The sequence below is a fragment of the Berkeleyomyces rouxiae genome (assembly GCF_048999995.1).
Source record: "Berkeleyomyces rouxiae strain 22BRR77 chromosome Unknown BrBRR77_ptg000002l, whole genome shotgun sequence".
In the NCBI taxonomy this organism is placed as follows: domain Eukaryota; kingdom Fungi; phylum Ascomycota; class Sordariomycetes; order Microascales; family Ceratocystidaceae; genus Berkeleyomyces; species Berkeleyomyces rouxiae.
Window position 1 is genome coordinate 947,026 of NW_027396492.1, and position 18,648 is coordinate 965,673.

An 18,648-nucleotide genomic window follows, 5' to 3' on the forward strand; every position below is an offset into this window, starting at 1 on the left:
AATCCTCAAGGCAGCTTATTTCATCGACCACGGTATAGGTGTATGGAACTGGACGCAAGCTGGAGTACTGATCGTGGGACAAAAGTATTACCTGTCATTTGAAATAAAAAGAGAACTGGTTGTGATGATCCAGGCCTCATTGGAACCCTTCATCAACGCCTGGACATTTCATGACAACACGCTTATGTGAAGGGTAATGGTCACAGTGATGAAGACCTTAGACGATTGGAATACGAAGTATTCAAGTTTAGTCAACAAGTAAAAATTTCTAGACTACTACAAACCCAGGACTATGGTGATGCAAAAATTATTTCATTTTGGGCGGTTGGTCGAAAGTAGCTTTAGCTCTAGAAACATGAAGAACATGGGAGAGAGGTTCTTACCACTACGCATCTAGCCCTGCACGTTATACATGTGTAGTTTGTAAGCCCTGTCCAGGGCTACAATCAAGCTATTCCCAAACTTGTAGCCTTACACTGTTTGACAGTAAGTTTACTAGTCAGCAAGAGACACTGGGAGAGCACCACCCTTAGGAAGTCCCAATACTCACCACTCCGGATGTTGTTACTGACTCCCTATTCCGGAGGCGTGCCAAAAATGACACCACAGGCACTGTAAAAGAGAGTAAAGGGACTATGGGTATGTTATATTTCCATACTTGCTGCAAATAGTATCATGATTTCTAGATTTGCCGTGGATTCTGTTACGCGACGTTGAATTTGTATGCGATTTCTTTATTCGTCTGGTGTTGCACAGAATCTGGGGGTCTGGTCTTGGCATTCGGAAAGGATTAAACGCTGCCGAAATGTCTCAGGGTTTTCTTGAGCGCTTATTTCCACAAATTTTTATTCCCCCATGCGAAATTATGCCGAGGCATATCCTGCCCGAAAGCGTAGCCGCCCCACATTGTGGGGCGCCTCCGGAACAACTATATCCCTAAGTGACGCGGGTGCTATACATTGGGACAGGTATGTATGTAGATCAGAGATCGTAGCAACCCTATATAGAACTTGGCCGGTAAGCACTACGCGTATGTTGGTTGTCCTATGACATATTATGCATATACGCTCTAGTGATAGCTTGAGTGCTGACTTGTAGTTTGTTTTCGAAACTGCATTGTTTTTGACTTGGACGTTTTTCGCGATGCTCAGCCCCCTCCCCTACGTTAGCTAAATCCACATGCTAACATATTTCGTCATTGAGTTGTTCACTTTTGCTTTCACCTAGTAACGAGGGCTTGTTTTTAGCAGTTTAAAAGTGCCAGGGGAGAATTCCTGGGTCAACCATGTGCAATATGCAGTATATTTATTTCAGAGTTTACTGGCCTTTAATCTGACTTCAGGGGCCTACAACCCTAAGATGTTACCACTGATATGTCTTACTCCACGGCGACACTTTTCTCAGCGTCTAGTTATGCCCAACATAAAGAGCCAGATACTGTAGAAGTTGATGAACATATGTATTATAAGCAAATAAAACTAAAGCTAACAAAATCGCGATAGGGGGAAAACCTCAAAGTCCACATCATCTAAGTACCTGCTTTTACCCTTTATATAGGTACGAGCTAGGTTCAGTTAGACCCACTCCATGAGTCACATTGAGGAGAGGGGTTCAACAATCATTTGGCCTATGTTGGTTGAGTGTCCGAGACCACGTGACCGGGTAACCTTGAGCGCCTCGCAACAGATACTAAGCACAAGAAATTAGTGATAATTGGAGTTGTATTCAATTCTAAAATCCAAAATCACTCAAAATGCTTCTGAAAGATGGACGATATGACCAGAAGCTCCAAACCGGAGGTATAAGACCCAAGTGATGACATCATTTCAGTTGCCATGTGGCACTAGGATCTCGCGACTAAGCACACTTGTAATGCTGTTGCATGCTGAAGTAAGTGATGACTGAAAAATTCGATGTGGGGAGCTTGAGAAACACCTGGTGGAGTGTAGTCATGGAAGTATCTATATTGAAAATAAAAGAGAATGAATTGAAGTCTGAATGTCTAACTATCTATAGTTGTGTCGTGTATGGCGAGGCAAAACTCGCCCGCCACCCGAAAGCTTAAGCATGAGCACCAGCAGCAATGTTGGCGAAGATGCTTTCAGGGTAGTTGAGCTGGTTCTCGCCAGACGAGGCATAAGCCTCACCACCCTGAGCCCTGTACGACGCGCCAATCAAAGAATCATCGCCCTGCTTGTCACCGCTGGCCTCCCAGAACATGGCACCACCCAGGCGCTTTTCGCGCAGGAAGTCGACCTTCTTCTCGACAATCTTGGGCGTATCAAAGGTGATTAGCTGCTTCTTCTTCTCATCGTAGGAGTAGTGGGCGACCGCCTTCTCGTCGTCAAACTCTTGCGCACCAGCAACGGGCAGAGCCTTGTAATCCCAAGCACCAACCTCCCAGGTACCATCGACACCGGGAGTGACAACCTTTCCTTCGGCCGGCTTGGTGAAACTCTTGGCAATACCATCGGTGTTTTCAAACGAGCGGCCGTAAGTAGGCATGCCGAGAATAAGCTTGTGTGAGGGGACACCAGCTTCGAGATAAGCATCTACAACGTCGGAACTTCTAGTAAGCGAAGACTGAGGGTTTTCCTCAGAGGGGTAAACATTGGCTAGGTGCCCAGTCACCGGGCTCCAACTGCCGCTGTAGTCGTAGCCCATCAAGTTGATATAATCAAGGATCTCGCCCAGGCTCTTTAGGTCGAGCTCGCTGTAGTTGTGGTAGCCAGCCGGCGCAGCGGTGGTCAGCGAATAGTGGTAGTCAGGAGTGTGCTTGGCGGCATATTCGTCCAGCTCATGGCGGATGCGTCTCAGCAGGGCGGTGAAGTTGTCGCTGTCGACCTTGTTGCTAGGATTCTGCCAAACAACGTCGATGCCATCAAAGCCCCAGTCACGCATCAGTTTGACGGAGCTTCTAGCGAATTCCGCACGGCTTTCTTCCGTAGATGCAGCTGCAGGGAAGTTTGAAGACCAGGTCCAGCCACCAATGGACAGCAGTGTCTTGATGCGGCGGTTCTTCTGCTTGAGCTTAAACAGCTGACCAACACAGCCATAGGCCTTGGTCTGGACGTTGCCATTCTCGTCATGGTATGTAGCCGAGCCGGAGTCACCGTCCAGAGGTTTCTGGGTATCAGCCCAGGGGTCGGCAGAATAAACCGTTCCGTTCTTGAAGAGGTTCAGGTATGCAAAGTTGATATGGGTCACAGTTTTAGTGTCCAGCTTGGAAACGGGAAAGTTACGAACGTAAATAGACCTATTTGTTTGTTAGTCACCGAAGAAAAGTAGACAAGACTATGATCCACATCTGGGGGGAAGAACATACCAGTCGGTGTAGTAGACCATGTTCATGAACCCGTCAGGGTTCGAGCTGGTCAGCGAGTCAGTGGGCGCGGCACTGGCCGTAACGGCGAGAGCGAGAGCACCAGCAACGAGATTCTTGACGGACATTTTGGACGATTAAGCTGTGTTTGCCAAAAGAGTGACAGTTGTTTGAAGCTTGAAGTAGCAAAGTTCAAAGTGGACCAATTGAAAAGGAACGCGAGTGAAGGAGAGACGCAGCGAAGGGAAGCTGGAAGAGGAGTGGCTGAAGTGAGTAGGATGAAGAGAGAAGAAAAGCGTTGGGTAGAAGGCAGCAGTGGTGGACTTTTATCTATGATCAACGCCCTCCATTTTCAATTCTCTTTCTCCCCACTGTCCGGCTGCCCTTTCGTTCCGTCAGGGCGAGCTCGCGAACAAGACCCGATACGCAGATTCGGACTCGTCGTATCTGCCAGTATCAAGCATTGAATCGACACCGGAATAACTTTGGGAGCTTGGGCATTCTACGACTATGCAGGCTACTTGCACATCGTATGCACCCCGGTGTCGGCTTCTTGGAGCATACCTTCAACATAGACTCTAAGGTTCCATGCGAGTAATGAATAAAAAATAAAAAAACATAGACTCTCCGTCTCCGGCAATCCTTGTGACGGAAGAAGCCCTGTCGCCTGCGAATTTATCTTTAGCCACGGGCATACAGACGATTCTTGGCCAGCCCAGCAAGAGTAGCACAGAAGTTTGTGAAGCCCGGGTGCTAAATCAAGCGCTCGTTTCTCAGCGCAGAGCGTTTTCCTGCGGGCATCGCCATCTTCTTGTTGTGGCAACCATGACGGGGTGTTAGTAGATGTGATCTACATCTCCAGCTGTCTAGCCGAAGATCACGAGAATAGAGCTGGCACAAGACCCAGTTGGTCGCTCCTTATGACACCTGGCACTCGGATCACCGCATCCAGAAACTATTGGCCTGTATCGGTCTTCAAAAAGTCGGCCTGATTACTAAGCGGGAGGGCCACGCTAGGAGAATGCCGTAAGGTGCAATACGCAGGACAGGATTGCGTTTTTTTCTAGTGAATATATCAAGCAAAAGAAAAAGAAACATCTACCAACTAACTAAGCGCTGTTAACGCTTTCAACGCTCCTAACGCCGTGAGCCAAGAGCTGGGGCCATGATCACATCAGATATTGTGGCATAGGCTATCCGAGAAACGCAACATTCTAGAAAATATCCAGAGCACCTCGCGCACTGCCTGCAAAGCCCGGGGCCCCTGCTAGCCTGTGCCACGTAAATATACACATAGGTTTCCAAAAACTCGAATAATTTGGCGCATCGTGTTCTTCGGTTGTCTTGTTTTTCCCGCCTCGAGGGACTAGATCCCCTAGGCGCGCGGCATTTTAAGCGTCCCAGACCGCCTGTAGGATTGATGAAATTGACACCAATCTTCAGACGATCACGTTAAAAAAAACACCATGAAAAACCTTGTTGAGAAAAAGGATCACCACCTTGAGCTCTGGGTGCTAGCTTGTGGCTTTTCTATAGGTGGAAGCTGGGTTTTAGTTGAACGCGTATAATGGGCCATATTGTGGGGTTAGGGTCTTGTTCCTTTTGTCGTTCGTTGGTCAGTGTAAACTTTCTGGACGAGTAGCAGTCTTCCGTTCTCTCACAGTAGGTCCCCTGACCCTGTGATCCCTGACACCTAGCAACCCTCCTGTGGTACTCTGACTTCTCAAACTGCAGTATCAACGATAAAACAGTTATTTCGGCTCGACCGCGAACAACTTCTCAGCCGATGACGCGAATAAATTTATATCTGGATGCAAGCTTGGCCGCACTGGCTTTGACTTCTTGTGAATCTTGTGGTAGCCAAGATGGTACCGGCTTGCTTTGCATCGCGCTATCATGCCAGTGTTTTCCTTCGTTTAGAGCTCGCGTTTATCGGAAATATCGGAGTTTGGCACTAGGACCATCTTCATCGTAGGGCTAAGCCCCTCCAAGGTTAAGCTCAAGCCAGTTTTGTATTGGCGGGGCGCAAATCTGCCGACACTAGATATGCAAAGCCATGAACAGCGGCGTCGAGGTTAAATGCGGAACGGGACCGGCTTTAACAACACCAGCCGGTTCTGTTTCTGGACTTCAGCTCCGTGACTAATGACTAGTGAAGCCATCTTCACAGTATTCACTAGTACGTGCATGTCTCCGACGGCGTTGTGGTCGAGGTTACACAAGCTTCACAACAGAGAACTACTAACGAAGACAGATCAAAGTCACCAGCTACAGAGAATAGAGTGAATTATATACAAATATCTACTTCTTTTGGTTTCATCGGAACTTGTTTCCAAAATACGTCTCTGACTCTGTGGGACAAAACGTGATCGGTGTTCATTCGTATTTCTTACTCAAGATCAATCGGGCACAGTTGTCTTGCGTAGGAGATGGGGTATCCACTCCAACCATCTATGATCTCCAGGCTGCATCTTTTAGACGTGTTGTACGGCATGATTGCGATGAACTCGCTATGGAGTAGACATGAATAGAGATGTCACATGAAGATAGACCCAATCTACCCCCACACAAAGGGCGTGTAGTCCTAGAAACTTTGCTCTCGAGTTATCTTGAATACTTAATGAGGACCTGTAATGTTCTTGAAGGTTCTTCCGGGGCAGTCCAAAATGCTGATAGCTATTTCGTCCGAAGAAATACTGGCATCCATATGGGTCTTGACGGTAGTAAAGTCAGTATTTTCCTTGGATGATTGGGCTTCAGATGGGTTGATGAATGCGTCGGGCTAGATACTATCATGGTTGAAGTTTAAAAGATTGACATGATTGATAACTATATCCAGACCTTTTTGTCAAGATATTGACAGTCGGCTTGGCGACTGGGAGCGACGATGGTTAGTGTGGAGCGGCGCCGAGGAACATATTGGACTGGATTGTATGTTAATCTAGTTCTTCGTGGACACAACCAACGAGCGGATACTAGTTGTTCACATAACCCTTGCTCTTGCAGTACTTCTAGTAGATATCAATACCATCGAAGTCCCAGTCAGACATCAGATAGACCGAGCCAACTTAGAAGTCACTGCATCTTTGCCACGAAGTATGAATGTCAGGAAACTGGGCGGCTGAGGCCTAACTAACAAACAATAATAATGTCTTAAGATAGCGGCTGCTTTGGTTGAGCTTATACAAGTGACCAATGAGCCCACACACTACAAGATTTTCTTTTTTGATTTTATTCTTTTACGTCTACCGGAATCACAAAGATCAAACGACGCCGGATTGGTTACCGGACGGAAATTTAAAGTCCTCCGCTCGACACGCCGCATAGTTTCTGTGTGTTCGGGATGGCGCACCATCCCCAAGCCCCCGGAGTGAAGGTTGGAAGGTTGTAGTGGCCCTTATAAGCTGATTTGATTTTATTCTTTTACGTCTACCTACTGTTATTTCGCAGCAATACGACGGCATATTCCGGACGGAAGCAGTCGGATGATGTCATCTTCCAAACTACTCCCGGGCGGTCGGCGATTGCAGGTGCGCATAGACTTCAAACATCTCCTGTGACTTTTTAGGGTCCGGCATTGAAGCCAGGAGGTCTCTCTGTCCAGCGCAGCCCGGGGGCGAACCTGCGGGGTTCCAGGGTTGGTTACCTGGTGTTTTTGGTTTGCAACAAACTGCGTGTAGTCTAGTCTAAAAGGCCACCGGCTCTCGGCACGGGGGTTTGTCCCCGGCGGATTACGCGTGGTTTTGTCCTCTTGCAGGCATGGCCGTTGCTGCATTTTTTTGAAAGTTTTCCCTCCTCTGTAGTTGGTGGACGGGAAAAGGACCCCCCAGAACCTCCTCATGGAATCCTCCTCAACATCTCCTCCCAACCCAACCTTTCCTCATTCCTCTCCCATCTCTCTTCCACTCTCATTTCTCCTCCAAAATCCCACCTTCATGTCTCGGTGCTGGCAGTGGGTAGTGGCTGGGTAGTCTCGGGGCGCTCGGGCTGTTATCTTTCTTCAAGGAACTTGAAATTGCGGCGTAAAACGCTGGCAACGTGACTTGTTGCTTTTGTTGTTTTCAGAAGCTTGTCAGCAAATCTCTGGCTCCACGGCCTCGGCAGTGCCCTGCACGTCCACCAGTGTCCTCGTTCCTTTGGCTGGTTGCAAGCTCGGCACCCGCGTGGACAGTTGTGTTCCCATCGGTCATGGTACTCGTCAAAGTCACCATCTCCGGTTCTGGCCGCCAGGATGTGGCCTAGCTCAATCCTGGTGAGGCCGTCGTAGCGGGAGACAAGGAAGGGGGATTCGGCGGGGACACCAGTTCCCAGTGGGCGGTATCATTTTTGCTTCTGCCACCATTCCCCGTATTCGAGACTTAGACGGTGTCGCCTCCATCTCCGTGCTCCGGCCAGGCTGATGCGGGGTTCTGTTGTCGTCTGTTGGCACCCCAGTTTTGCTTGCGCGTCTGCCAGTTCGTTGCCTTCTAAGCCCATATGGCCTGGGACCCACAGCACATGGACTCTCCTCCCAGGACTCTCGCTCGCCCAGCGGCGAAGGGTTGTCTTTGTCTCATCAATAACGTCCTGAGATGTGCTGTTTCTAGTGGATGGGTTGCGGAGGCGGTTCACTATTCCTTGGTTGTCCAGACAAAGCCAGATTTCCTCGGTACCTTCGCGCGCCATGGCCCGCCTCGCTGCTTCGAGAGCGCCAATCGCCTCAGCGTCGGCCACTTCCATCCATTTTCCCAGAGCTACGTGCCCTTCCTCTAGCGTAGCCCCATCTTCCGTAATCACCCAACCCGCGCCCGCGTTTCCATTCTCGTGCTTCGATCCGTCGGAGTAGGCAATGATCGTTCCCGGGGTGGCCATCTCAACTTCCGCTCTGTGTGCCTCTGCTTCTTTTTCCTTGTCTAGCCACGTTCGAGACGGCATGTCTGGCCCAGCTGCGTTTGGCCTGAGCCTGGTGTGCTTCTCCATTTCGGCAGGTAGCAGTTTTCGCAGCCTCACTACCACTGGATTGTACTGCGGCCCTCGAAGTAGATGCTTGTCGTCGAGTCTGTGCCATCGTACCGCCTCTCGTCTCTTTTCATCTTCTAGGAGGAGCTCGAAAGGTGGAAAGCTTGCCGCATGGTGTATGAATTCTCTTGGCGTGGTGCGATACATAGGGAGAGCCGCCCGTAAGCATTTTCTAAGGGCAACATTTATCTTGTCTGAGGCCGTTTTTGTCGTTTCCGTCCCAGTCCAAGAGCTGGCCGCAAAGAGTGCCTTGCTCAGAGCGCACGCGCGTACCGCATGGAGCATGCTTTTCGTATCTGCTCCCTTATAGCAACCGGCCAGATACCTCAGGCCGTTCGCCACTCGGTTGATGCCCGCGGTCACGTGCGCGATGTGCTTGTCGAAGAGAAGTTTGGCGTCTAGATGCAGCCCCAGCCATCGCATCGAGGCATTAGCCGGGGTGGGTTCAATCGTGCCTAGACCCTCCACTGTGACGGACGGATTTCCTGCGACCTTTCTTCTGCCCTTGACGTGCAGCAGTGTTGACCAAAGAGTGCCGGATTTGATTTGATTTGATTTTATTCTTTTACGTCTACCTACTGTTATTTCGCAGCAATACGACGGCATATTCCGGACGGAAGCAGTCGGATGATGTCATCTTCCGAGCAACTCCCGGGCGGTCAGCAATTGCAGGTTCGCAGACTTCAAGCATCTCCTGTGACTTTTTAGGGTCCGGCGTAAAAGCCAGGAGGACTCTCCGTCCAGCGCGGCCCGAGGGCACACCTACCTTTCCAGGGTTTGGTTACCTGGTATTTTTGGTTTGCAACAAACCGCGTGAAGTCTAGTCTAAAAGGCCACCGGCTCTCGGCACGGGGGTTTGTCCCCGGCGGATTACGCGTGGTTTTGTCCTTTTGCGGGCATGGCCGTTGCTGCAACTTTTGTCATTTTCCTCCTCTTGTAGCCGGCGCAAGGGAACAGGACTCCGCAAACTCTCCTCCTCTTGGAATCCTCCTCGACATCACCTTGTCCTCCAGATACCACCTCCCCGTTGAACAAAGGAAAACTTCCACAAAAACGCACCCCAAAAAGTGGACCCACGACAACAAAGCCCTGTGTGGAGCTACCATCCCCACCAACATTCGTTCGTCGGGTAAAAACCGGCGTGTTCAGGGGGCCCAAAAAGCCAAACCGAGATCAAGCGAGCCTCCAAAAGGGCTGGCGATCGAGTGTCCGAAAGAAAGAAAAAGTTGGACGTAATCGCGGCGTGTGCTATGGATGGAGCACAGCGTCGAGATCCCCGCGCCGCGGGTCGGACATCCGGAACCTTCAAAAGAGGCTGCCCTTCGAGTGTGAGTATGGCTCCCCGAGTTGAGTGATGGGAGCTCGAGAGACCGGCGATCGAGAAGTGTTGCGAGAGGGAGCGGTCGTCGGCAAGATCATCCCTCGAGAGGGGAAAAAGGCGGGCTCAGGGCCTCACGACTCGATTCATCGAGAATGACCGAAATCAGACAGGACGGAAAAGAAAGGACAGCAGCATTGGGAATATGTGCTGGTCGCTCTTCTAACCCACAACGAAGGGGAAAAGTTCGTCTTTGGGCGAGGGGGCGGCATCTTGAACTCAAAGGTACCCCCCCGAGGGTTGTAGGAGGGAAGGTTGCAAAGAGTGCCGGCCCTTATAAGTTCTAATAGCATCGCGCATATCTAACAAGCCATGCGCAGTGGTTAACCACTGTCGTCACTCACCATGGTGTAGTTGGTTATCACGTTCGACTGTAACTTGAAAGAATTGCGATCGAAAGGTCACCGGATCGACTCCGGTTGGTGAGAACATACCTTTTTGACCATCGTGAGCATGATCACGTGACCCATACTGACTCACCACGCTGTCCTATCCGGGGCAGCTTAGCCTCTGGGGCCCAATCCTTTTTCGCGCAACCGCGCTGCCAACCCTCTGGCGTGAATACGCCGCCAACCCCCCTTTTTTTTTCTCTTATTTTGCACAAATCTTTTTATCACTACATCGGCGGTAAGGCCAGGACTCTGGGTCTTGTTTGGGGCCATGCGGACAAAGGACAGCCTCTGCGCCGGGCAGGTAGGAGACCTCCTGTCATTATACTTTGGATTGTGGGGTTTCTGTATACATGGTTTTAGATTTTGGTTTTTGCTCCTGTTATGTATTTTTCCTGGTACTAGAAATATTCCCCTGTCGTATGTCAAGAATCCCTCGCGAGTAGACAGGTAAATAAAGACTTTCAACTCAAAACTCGATGGCCGGTTTCTGTACCACACATGCAGAATTCCACCCACTAGATGTCCAACGCTCGCACGGGGGTTGAAAAGCCCCAATTTCTAGGGTCTTCTCATGACTAGCAGATCTGCTAGGATCTGTGTCCAACTCACGGCGGGCCGTGTAATGCTTTCCATGTAGCTTAGTCACGTAAAATAAAGTCAAGCCAAGTCAAGTCCTTTTCTCACAACTTTTTTTTTTTTCTTTTTTGCCGTTTTCGATCTCTTTTTTTTCGGCACAGGGAAAATCAAGTCCAGATCAGATGCATTGCCAAGACTCTTTCTTCATTGACATTCCAAGCCAAGACACCCAAAAGAAGCGCGGCCACTAAAACCTGCAAGTCACCATGTGCATGACAGGGATCCCTAGCCATCCCCCTCCCTCCACAAGCGCCCCTTTTATGACGACGCTCTGGCCGTGGCCCACGGACATAAGCCCAGCAGTACCCGCGAACACACGCCAGAATCCTCCGGCCATCGGAGATCGGCTGGTCGCGCTGATGCTGCCTAGAAAACGGGATGCATCGTTCTAGCTCAACAACTTGACAAATGAGCCTGACCAGCACAAGGGCCTGGACATAGCCGCCTCGATCGTCAGGATGATGTAGACGGCTCAGAGGCACCGGATTTTCATGCCCGCCTTGATTGCTCCTTTGGGCTAAGTGTCATTAATGTGGCAGCCAGCCAAAGCATGTAACATTGCGAAACTTCAGCCAGGGTCAGTCAGGGCGAAATGCAAAAGCCGACGCTTAGCTTCTCTCAATTTTGTTTACGGCTTCTCTTTGCCACCCAACGAAATAGTTGGCAGAAAAAATGATGAACGCTCTGCTTTTCGAACCTTGAATTCCAGCCCCCCCGCACTACTTCCCTCACATCACTTCTTCCGATCTACTTCGAGACAACGCGCCCTCCCACCATGAGCCCAGACTCCCCCGCCAAGGCGGCGGCGACTGCAGCCGGCGAATCCGCCCCTGTTCCGGCCGCTGCTCCCACGTCCCAGACTCCGGCTGCTCCCAAGCCCTCCCAGCCTACCACGTCCCCTCTCCGGACGCCCGCCGAAACCGTCATCATTATGCTTGCTCTCTGCTCCTCCGTCTTTCTTGTTGCTCTCGACACCACCATCATCACCACCGCCATCCCAACCATTGCCGCCGACTTCGACTCCAGCCTGGGCTACACCTGGGTAGGGAGTGCCTTTATGCTGGCTAATGCAGCGCTGGTGCCAACCTGGGGCAAAATCTCCGACATCTGGGGCCGCAAGCCCGTCCTCCTTATAGCCACCATCATCTTCTTCATCGGCTCACTGCTCTGCGCCGTATCCCGCAACATGGCCATGCTGATTGCTTCGCGCGCTATTCAGGGAGGCGGTGGTGGTGGCATCATCTCACTCGTCAACATTTGCATAAGCGACTTGTTCTCGCTGCGCCAACGCAGCTTTCACTTTGGTATGGTCGGTCTGGTGTGGGCTGTTGCATCAGCATCTGGGCCTCTTCTAGGCGGCGTCTTCACCACCCAGGCTAGCTGGCGATGGTGCTTTTACATCAATCTGCCTATTTGCGGCATCTGCATTATCGTCTTGTTCTTTTTTCTCAAGCTTTACAATCCATGCACCCCCATTCGTGATGGCCTTGCTGCTGTTGACTGGACCGGTAGCGTTATGGTTATTGGCGGTACCACCATGATCTTGCTAGCATTAGAATTCGGTGGCATCACCTTTCCGTGGGACTCGGCCACTGTTATTTGCCTGTTGGTCTTTGGCGTTGTCATAGTTGTTCTGTTCGTGATCGTTGAGTGGAAAATCGCCAAGTATCCCGTCATTCCTTTGCGCATTTTCAAAGCTATGGGAAATGAAGCCGCATTATCAATATCCTTCTTCCACGCCTTTGTATTCCAGGCCGGCGCATACTGGCTGCCCATGTACTTCCAGGGCGCAAAAGGCCACACCTCACTACAGTCAGGCTACTACCTACTTCCCTTCATCCTGTCTCTAGCTATCTGTTCTACCATGAGCGGTCTTTTGATCAAAAAGACAGGCCAGTACAAAGCCATCATCATCTCCTGCATGGCAATAATGACCCTCGGATTTGGCCTGTTTATCGACCTCGATGAAAAATCCTCCCTGGTAAAGGTCATTTTGTACCAGCTCATTGGTGGTATCGGTGTTGGCCCGAACTTCCAGGCTCCGCTGATCGCGCTGCAGACCAACATTGCCCCTCGCGATATTGCCTCCGCTACTGCCACCTTTGCCTTTTTCCGCCAGATCGCATCCGCAATCTCTATTGTTGTTGGTGGAGCCGTATTCAACAACGAAATGAACAAACGCTACAAGAGCCTCGACTCGTCCCTTGGTAGCGATCTGGCTTCAAATTTCTCGGGACACCGCGCTGCTACCAGTGTAACTATGGTCCGCAAGCTTCCTGAGGCGCAGAGAATACTAGTTGAGGCCGTTTATGCTGCATCTATCAACAGAATGTACATAATGTTTGCCGTCTTTGGCTTTGTAGGTACTCTGACCGCTGTATTCATCCAGGAAAAGAAGCTTAATAGAGACCATGTCGAGCACAAGACGGGCTTAGACAACATGAGGACGGAGCGTAGTAAAAAATCAAGCGGCGACGAGGAAGCCACTACTCAACCCAGCAAGAGCCAGGGCTCAGCTTAGCATGCCTATAGCATACATCTGTGCCTTTTTTCTATGTAAAGGTTAGTTTACTTTTCTTGTATGTATTTGTTGAACTTTCTCATGATTTGGCAATGGTTTATGGCAGTTAGAGATACCCCTTCACATTCTTACATTCGTTTTTTGGTCCTATGATGTAGTTCAATCCCCGTCTCCCTTTGATTGTTTTCGTGAGAGATGCAAGATGCAAGATTGAGAAGCAACTCGGAGAGGAGGAAGATTCATGGAGAGTTGGTATTCACTCTATTCTCTGTAGCTGGTGACTTTGATCTGTCTTCGTTAGTAGTTCTCTGTTGTGAAGCTTGTGTAACCTCGACCACAACGCCGTCGGAGACATGCACGTACTAGTGAATACTGTGAAGATGGCTTCACTAGTCATTAGTCACGGAGCTGAAGTCCAGAAACAGAACCGGCTGGTGTTGTTAAAGCCGGTCCCGTTCCGCATTTAACCTCGACGCCGCTGTTCATGGCTTTGCATATCTAGTGTCGGCAGATTTGCGCCCCGCCAATACAAAACTGGCTTGAGCTTAACCTTGGAGGGGCTTAGCCCTACGATGAAGATGGTCCTAGTGCCAAACTCCGATATTTCCGATAAACGCGAGCTCTAAACGAAGGAAAACACTGGCATGATAGCGCGATGCAAAGCAAGCCGGTACCATCTTGGCTACCACAAGATTCACAAGAAGTCAAAGCCAGTGCGGCCAAGCTTGCATCCAGATATAAATTTATTCGCGTCATCGGCTGAGAAGTTGTTCGCGGTCGAGCCGAAATAACTGTTTTATCGTTGATACTGCAGTTTGAGAAGTCAGAGTACCACAGGAGGGTTGCTAGGTGTCAGGGATCACAGGGTCAGGGGACCTACTGTGAGAGAACGGAAGACTGCTACTCGTCCAGAAAGTTTACACTGACCAACGAACGACAAAAGGAACAAGACCCTAACCCCACAATATGGCCCATTATACGCGTTCAACTAAAACCCAGCTTCCACCTATAGAAAAGCCACAAGCTAGCACCCAGAGCTCAAGGTGGTGATCCTTTTTCTCAACAAGGTTTTTCATGGTGTTTTTTTTAACGTGATCGTCTGAAGATTGGTGTCAATTTCATCAATCCTACAGGCGGTCTGGGACGCTTAAAATGCCGCGCGCCTAGGGGATCTAGTCCCTCGAGGCGGGAAAAACAAGACAACCGAAGAACACGATGCGCCAAATTATTCGAGTTTTTGGAAACCTATGTGTATATTTACGTGGCACAGGCTAGCAGGGGCCCCGGGCTTTGCAGGCAGTGCGCGAGGTGCTCTGGATATTTTCTAGAATGTTGCGTTTCTCGGATAGCCTATGCCACAATATCTGATGTGATCATGGCCCCAGCTCTTGGCTCACGGCGTTAGGAGCGTTGAAAGCGTTAACAGCGCTTAGTTAGTTGGTAGATGTTTCTTTTTCTTTTGCTTGATATATTCACTAGAAAAAAACGCAATCCTGTCCTGCGTATTGCACCTTACGGCATTCTCCTAGCGTGGCCCTCCCGCTTAGTAATCAGGCCGACTTTTTGAAGACCGATACAGGCCAATAGTTTCTGGATGCGGTGATCCGAGTGCCAGGTGTCATAAGGAGCGACCAACTGGGTCTTGTGCCAGCTCTATTCTCGTGATCTTCGGCTAGACAGCTGGAGATGTAGATCACATCTACTAACACCCCGTCATGGTTGCCACAACAAGAAGATGGCGATGCCCGCAGGAAAACGCTCTGCGCTGAGAAACGAGCGCTTGATTTAGCACCCGGGCTTCACAAACTTCTGTGCTACTCTTGCTGGGCTGGCCAAGAATCGTCTGTATGCCCGTGGCTAAAGATAAATTCGCAGGCGACAGGGCTTCTTCCGTCACAAGGATTGCCGGAGACGGAGAGTCTATGTTTTTTTATTTTTTATTCATTACTCGCATGGAACCTTAGAGTCTATGTTGAAGGTATGCTCCAAGAAGCCGACACCGGGGTGCATACGATGTGCAAGTAGCCTGCATAGTCGTAGAATGCCCAAGCTCCCAAAGTTATTCCGGTGTCGATTCAATGCTTGATACTGGCAGATACGACGAGTCCGAATCTGCGTATCGGGTCTTGTTCGCGAGCTCGCCCTGACGGAACGAAAGGGCAGCCGGACAGTGGGGAGAAAGAGAATTGAAAATGGAGGGCGTTGATCATAGATAAAAGTCCACCACTGCTGCCTTCTACCCAACGCTTTTCTTCTCTCTTCATCCTACTCACTTCAGCCACTCCTCTTCCAGCTTCCCTTCGCTGCGTCTCTCCTTCACTCGCGTTCCTTTTCAATTGGTCCACTTTGAACTTTGCTACTTCAAGCTTCAAACAACTGTCACTCTTTTGGCAAACACAGCTTAATCGTCCAAAATGTCCGTCAAGAATCTCGTTGCTGGTGCTCTCGCTCTCGCCGTTACGGCCAGTGCCGCGCCCACTGACTCGCTGACCAGCTCGAACCCTGACGGGTTCATGAACATGGTCTACTACACCGACTGGTATGTTCTTCCCCCCAGATGTGGATCATAGTCTTGTCTACTTTTCTTCGGTGACTAACAAACAAATAGGTCTATTTACGTTCGTAACTTTCCCGTTTCCAAGCTGGACACTAAAACTGTGACCCATATCAACTTTGCATACCTGAACCTCTTCAAGAACGGAACGGTTTATTCTGCCGACCCCTGGGCTGATACCCAGAAACCTCTGGACGGTGACTCCGGCTCGGCTACATACCATGACGAGAATGGCAACGTCCAGACCAAGGCCTATGGCTGTGTTGGTCAGCTGTTTAAGCTCAAGCAGAAGAACCGCCGCATCAAGACACTGCTGTCCATTGGTGGCTGGACCTGGTCTTCAAACTTCCCTGCAGCTGCATCTACGGAAGAAAGCCGTGCGGAATTCGCTAGAAGCTCCGTCAAACTGATGCGTGACTGGGGCTTTGATGGCATCGACGTTGTTTGGCAGAATCCTAGCAACAAGGTCGACAGCGACAACTTCACCGCCCTGCTGAGACGCATCCGCCATGAGCTGGACGAATATGCCGCCAAGCACACTCCTGACTACCACTATTCGCTGACCACCGCTGCGCCGGCTGGCTACCACAACTACAGCGAGCTCGACCTAAAGAGCCTGGGCGAGATCCTTGATTATATCAACTTGATGGGCTACGACTACAGCGGCAGTTGGAGCCCGGTGACTGGGCACCTAGCCAATGTTTACCCCTCTGAGGAAAACCCTCAGTCTTCGCTTACTAGAAGTTCCGACGTTGTAGATGCTTATCTCGAAGCTGGTGTCCCCTCACACAAGCTTATTCTCGGCATGCCTACTTACGGCCGCTCGTTTGAAAACACCGATGGTATTGCCAAGAGTTTCACCAAGCCGGCCGAAGGAAAGGTTGTCACTCCCGGTGTCGATGGTACCTGGGAGGTTGGTGCTTGGGATTACAAGGCTCTGCCCGTTGCTGGTGCGCAAGAGTTTGACGACGAGAAGGCGGTCGCCCACTACTCCTACGATGAGAAGAAGAAGCAGCTAATCACCTTTGATACGCCCAAGATTGTCGAGAAGAAGGTCGACTTCCTGCGCGAAAAGCGCCTGGGTGGTGCCATGTTCTGGGAGGCCAGCGGTGACAAGCAGGGCGATGATTCTTTGATTGGCGCGTCGTACAGGGCTCAGGGTGGTGAGGCTTATGCCTCGTCTGGCGAGAACCAGCTCAACTACCCTGAAAGCATCTTCGCCAACATTGCTGCTGGTGCTCATGCTTAAGCTTTCGGGTGGCGGGCGAGTTTTGCCTCGCCATACACGACACAACTATAGATAGTTAGACATTCAGACTTCAATTCATTCTCTTTTATTTTCAATATAGATACTTCCATGACTACACTCCACCAGGAGTTTTTTAAGCTCCCCATCTCGAATGTTCCGGTAATATGTTTGTAGCACAAGACTTTGACCAAGACTCCTTGTGAAACGAAATCAACGAAAGGTAGCCCCCTAACGTAGTCCTTGTAGACTTTCATCTATTTCACCAAGAATTACCTTTCTCTGTGATATCAACCACACATTTTTCAGCAAAATCAACCCTCTGGCAAAGACTTATAGCCCAATTCTGAATCTCGGAAGCCGAAAGTCATAGCCAAGACAACAATGCGTGGGGAAGGTTCGTTCAAAAGGGACTTTACTGCACAGACTTCTTGGCCGATTCATACAAAGACTACCATCCCAATTTTCGCTGGGAACATTTACAGTTATTGGAGGATGTAGTTATCAATTCTTCAAGCAACACTGACGTGGAAAAACATTTACCCTCACAAGACAACATCAGGGTACATCGTGCACAGCCCAGTTTCTAGTAAATCCTGTAGAATTCAACATGTTTATTCTGGTCATTCCTAGTGACACTGATAGAAGCTGTACACTGGATAAGAAACCGCCAAATTATGTTCTATAGAACCACCCGTTAATGTACACGGCCCAAATACAAGGACCCATGTTCTGACTGTAGCTAGTCACTCAAAAGCGTCTGCAATGTTTCTGCGGCAAGACTGCGCTTTGCTGGAACTTGGTGCGTTCTAGAATTTTACCTCGTTCTTTTGCTCATCGCGCTACGTACTACAAAGATGCGTGACATCATGCTCACGGTCCAGTTTCTGGGGTTAATCGTGTCGAAGCGTGTAAACTACCACTGCGCCAAAAAGACGAGCGCTCATTTGGACTTGCTTACTTAGTAGGGCTTCTATCTTACATTATGCACTACATACATACATAAGATGGGCTCTCGTGGCCACTGTGCTGTACGCTAACTGGGCAACTTGGCCTCTTCGTAGTGATCCCAACAGCGATGGTTTGACAAATCGCGCTTAGCAGGGGCTTTTTTCTATGGCATTTCTAATACCGAAGGTTTGTATTCCCAAACTCTAGTCAACGTTGGTGTCCTCCATGTAAATGTGACCCTCAAGATAATCAGTTTCCCTTTTAATTTCTGAATTTCAATCATCAGTTTTTCAATTGAAGTCATGTATATTCAATCACTTGCCAACAAATTAGAACAAAGTTCCATCTCACCACAACTTTCCATTACAAGAGAGCCAGACTAGGAAAATTGAACAGACGACGCCGCATAGAGCTTATTCGTTATTTAGTACATTTTGCTATCTTGTAAGAGGCAAAAATCATACATGGCGGTTAACACGCGCGCTTAAACGGGAGTACCGAAAACCTGCCCGAGCCCGAGTCAAGTGGTTAGAACGATGGTTGCTAACAAGTATACCTGAAATCAAGAGAAGCTAGGTCTTTTGAAGGTTGACTGGCGGCATGGAGGATGAACGGAGCGATGATTATGGATATTTGTAGTATGTAATAGA

General features: G+C 49.7%; 4 protein-coding genes across 4 annotated transcripts; 2 read left to right on the plus strand and 2 right to left on the minus strand.

Annotated features, from left to right (window-relative positions):
• Positions 1–2,061: 2,061 nt before the first annotated feature.
• BROUX77_001811 (uncharacterized protein) lies at positions 2,062–3,450 on the minus strand (the record flags this gene model as incomplete). Its single annotated transcript, XM_073746282.1, has 2 exons — positions 2,062–3,256; positions 3,326–3,450. The coding sequence occupies 2 exons, from the start codon at positions 3,448–3,450 to the stop codon at positions 2,062–2,064; spliced, it is 1,320 nt and encodes a 439-aa protein (XP_073606893.1).
• Positions 3,451–7,642: 4,192 nt separating this feature from the next.
• Positions 7,643–8,173, minus strand: BROUX77_001812 (uncharacterized protein; the record flags this gene model as incomplete). The annotated part of the gene is made up of 1 exon (XM_073746283.1): positions 7,643–8,173. The coding sequence occupies one exon, from the start codon at positions 8,171–8,173 to the stop codon at positions 7,643–7,645; it is 531 nt and encodes a 176-aa protein (XP_073606894.1).
• Positions 8,174–11,501: 3,328 nt separating this feature from the next.
• Positions 11,502–13,247, plus strand: BROUX77_001813 (uncharacterized protein; the record flags this gene model as incomplete). The annotated part of the gene is made up of 1 exon (XM_073746284.1): positions 11,502–13,247. One exon carries the CDS (start codon positions 11,502–11,504, stop codon positions 13,245–13,247), a length of 1,746 nt encoding a protein of 581 aa, XP_073606895.1.
• A 2,414-nt stretch (positions 13,248–15,661) lies between these two features.
• Positions 15,662–17,050, plus strand: BROUX77_001814 (uncharacterized protein; the record flags this gene model as incomplete). The annotated part of the gene is made up of 2 exons (XM_073746285.1): positions 15,662–15,786; positions 15,856–17,050. 2 exons carry the CDS (start codon positions 15,662–15,664, stop codon positions 17,048–17,050), a joined length of 1,320 nt encoding a protein of 439 aa, XP_073606896.1.
• Between the last annotated feature and the right edge of the window lie 1,598 nt (positions 17,051–18,648).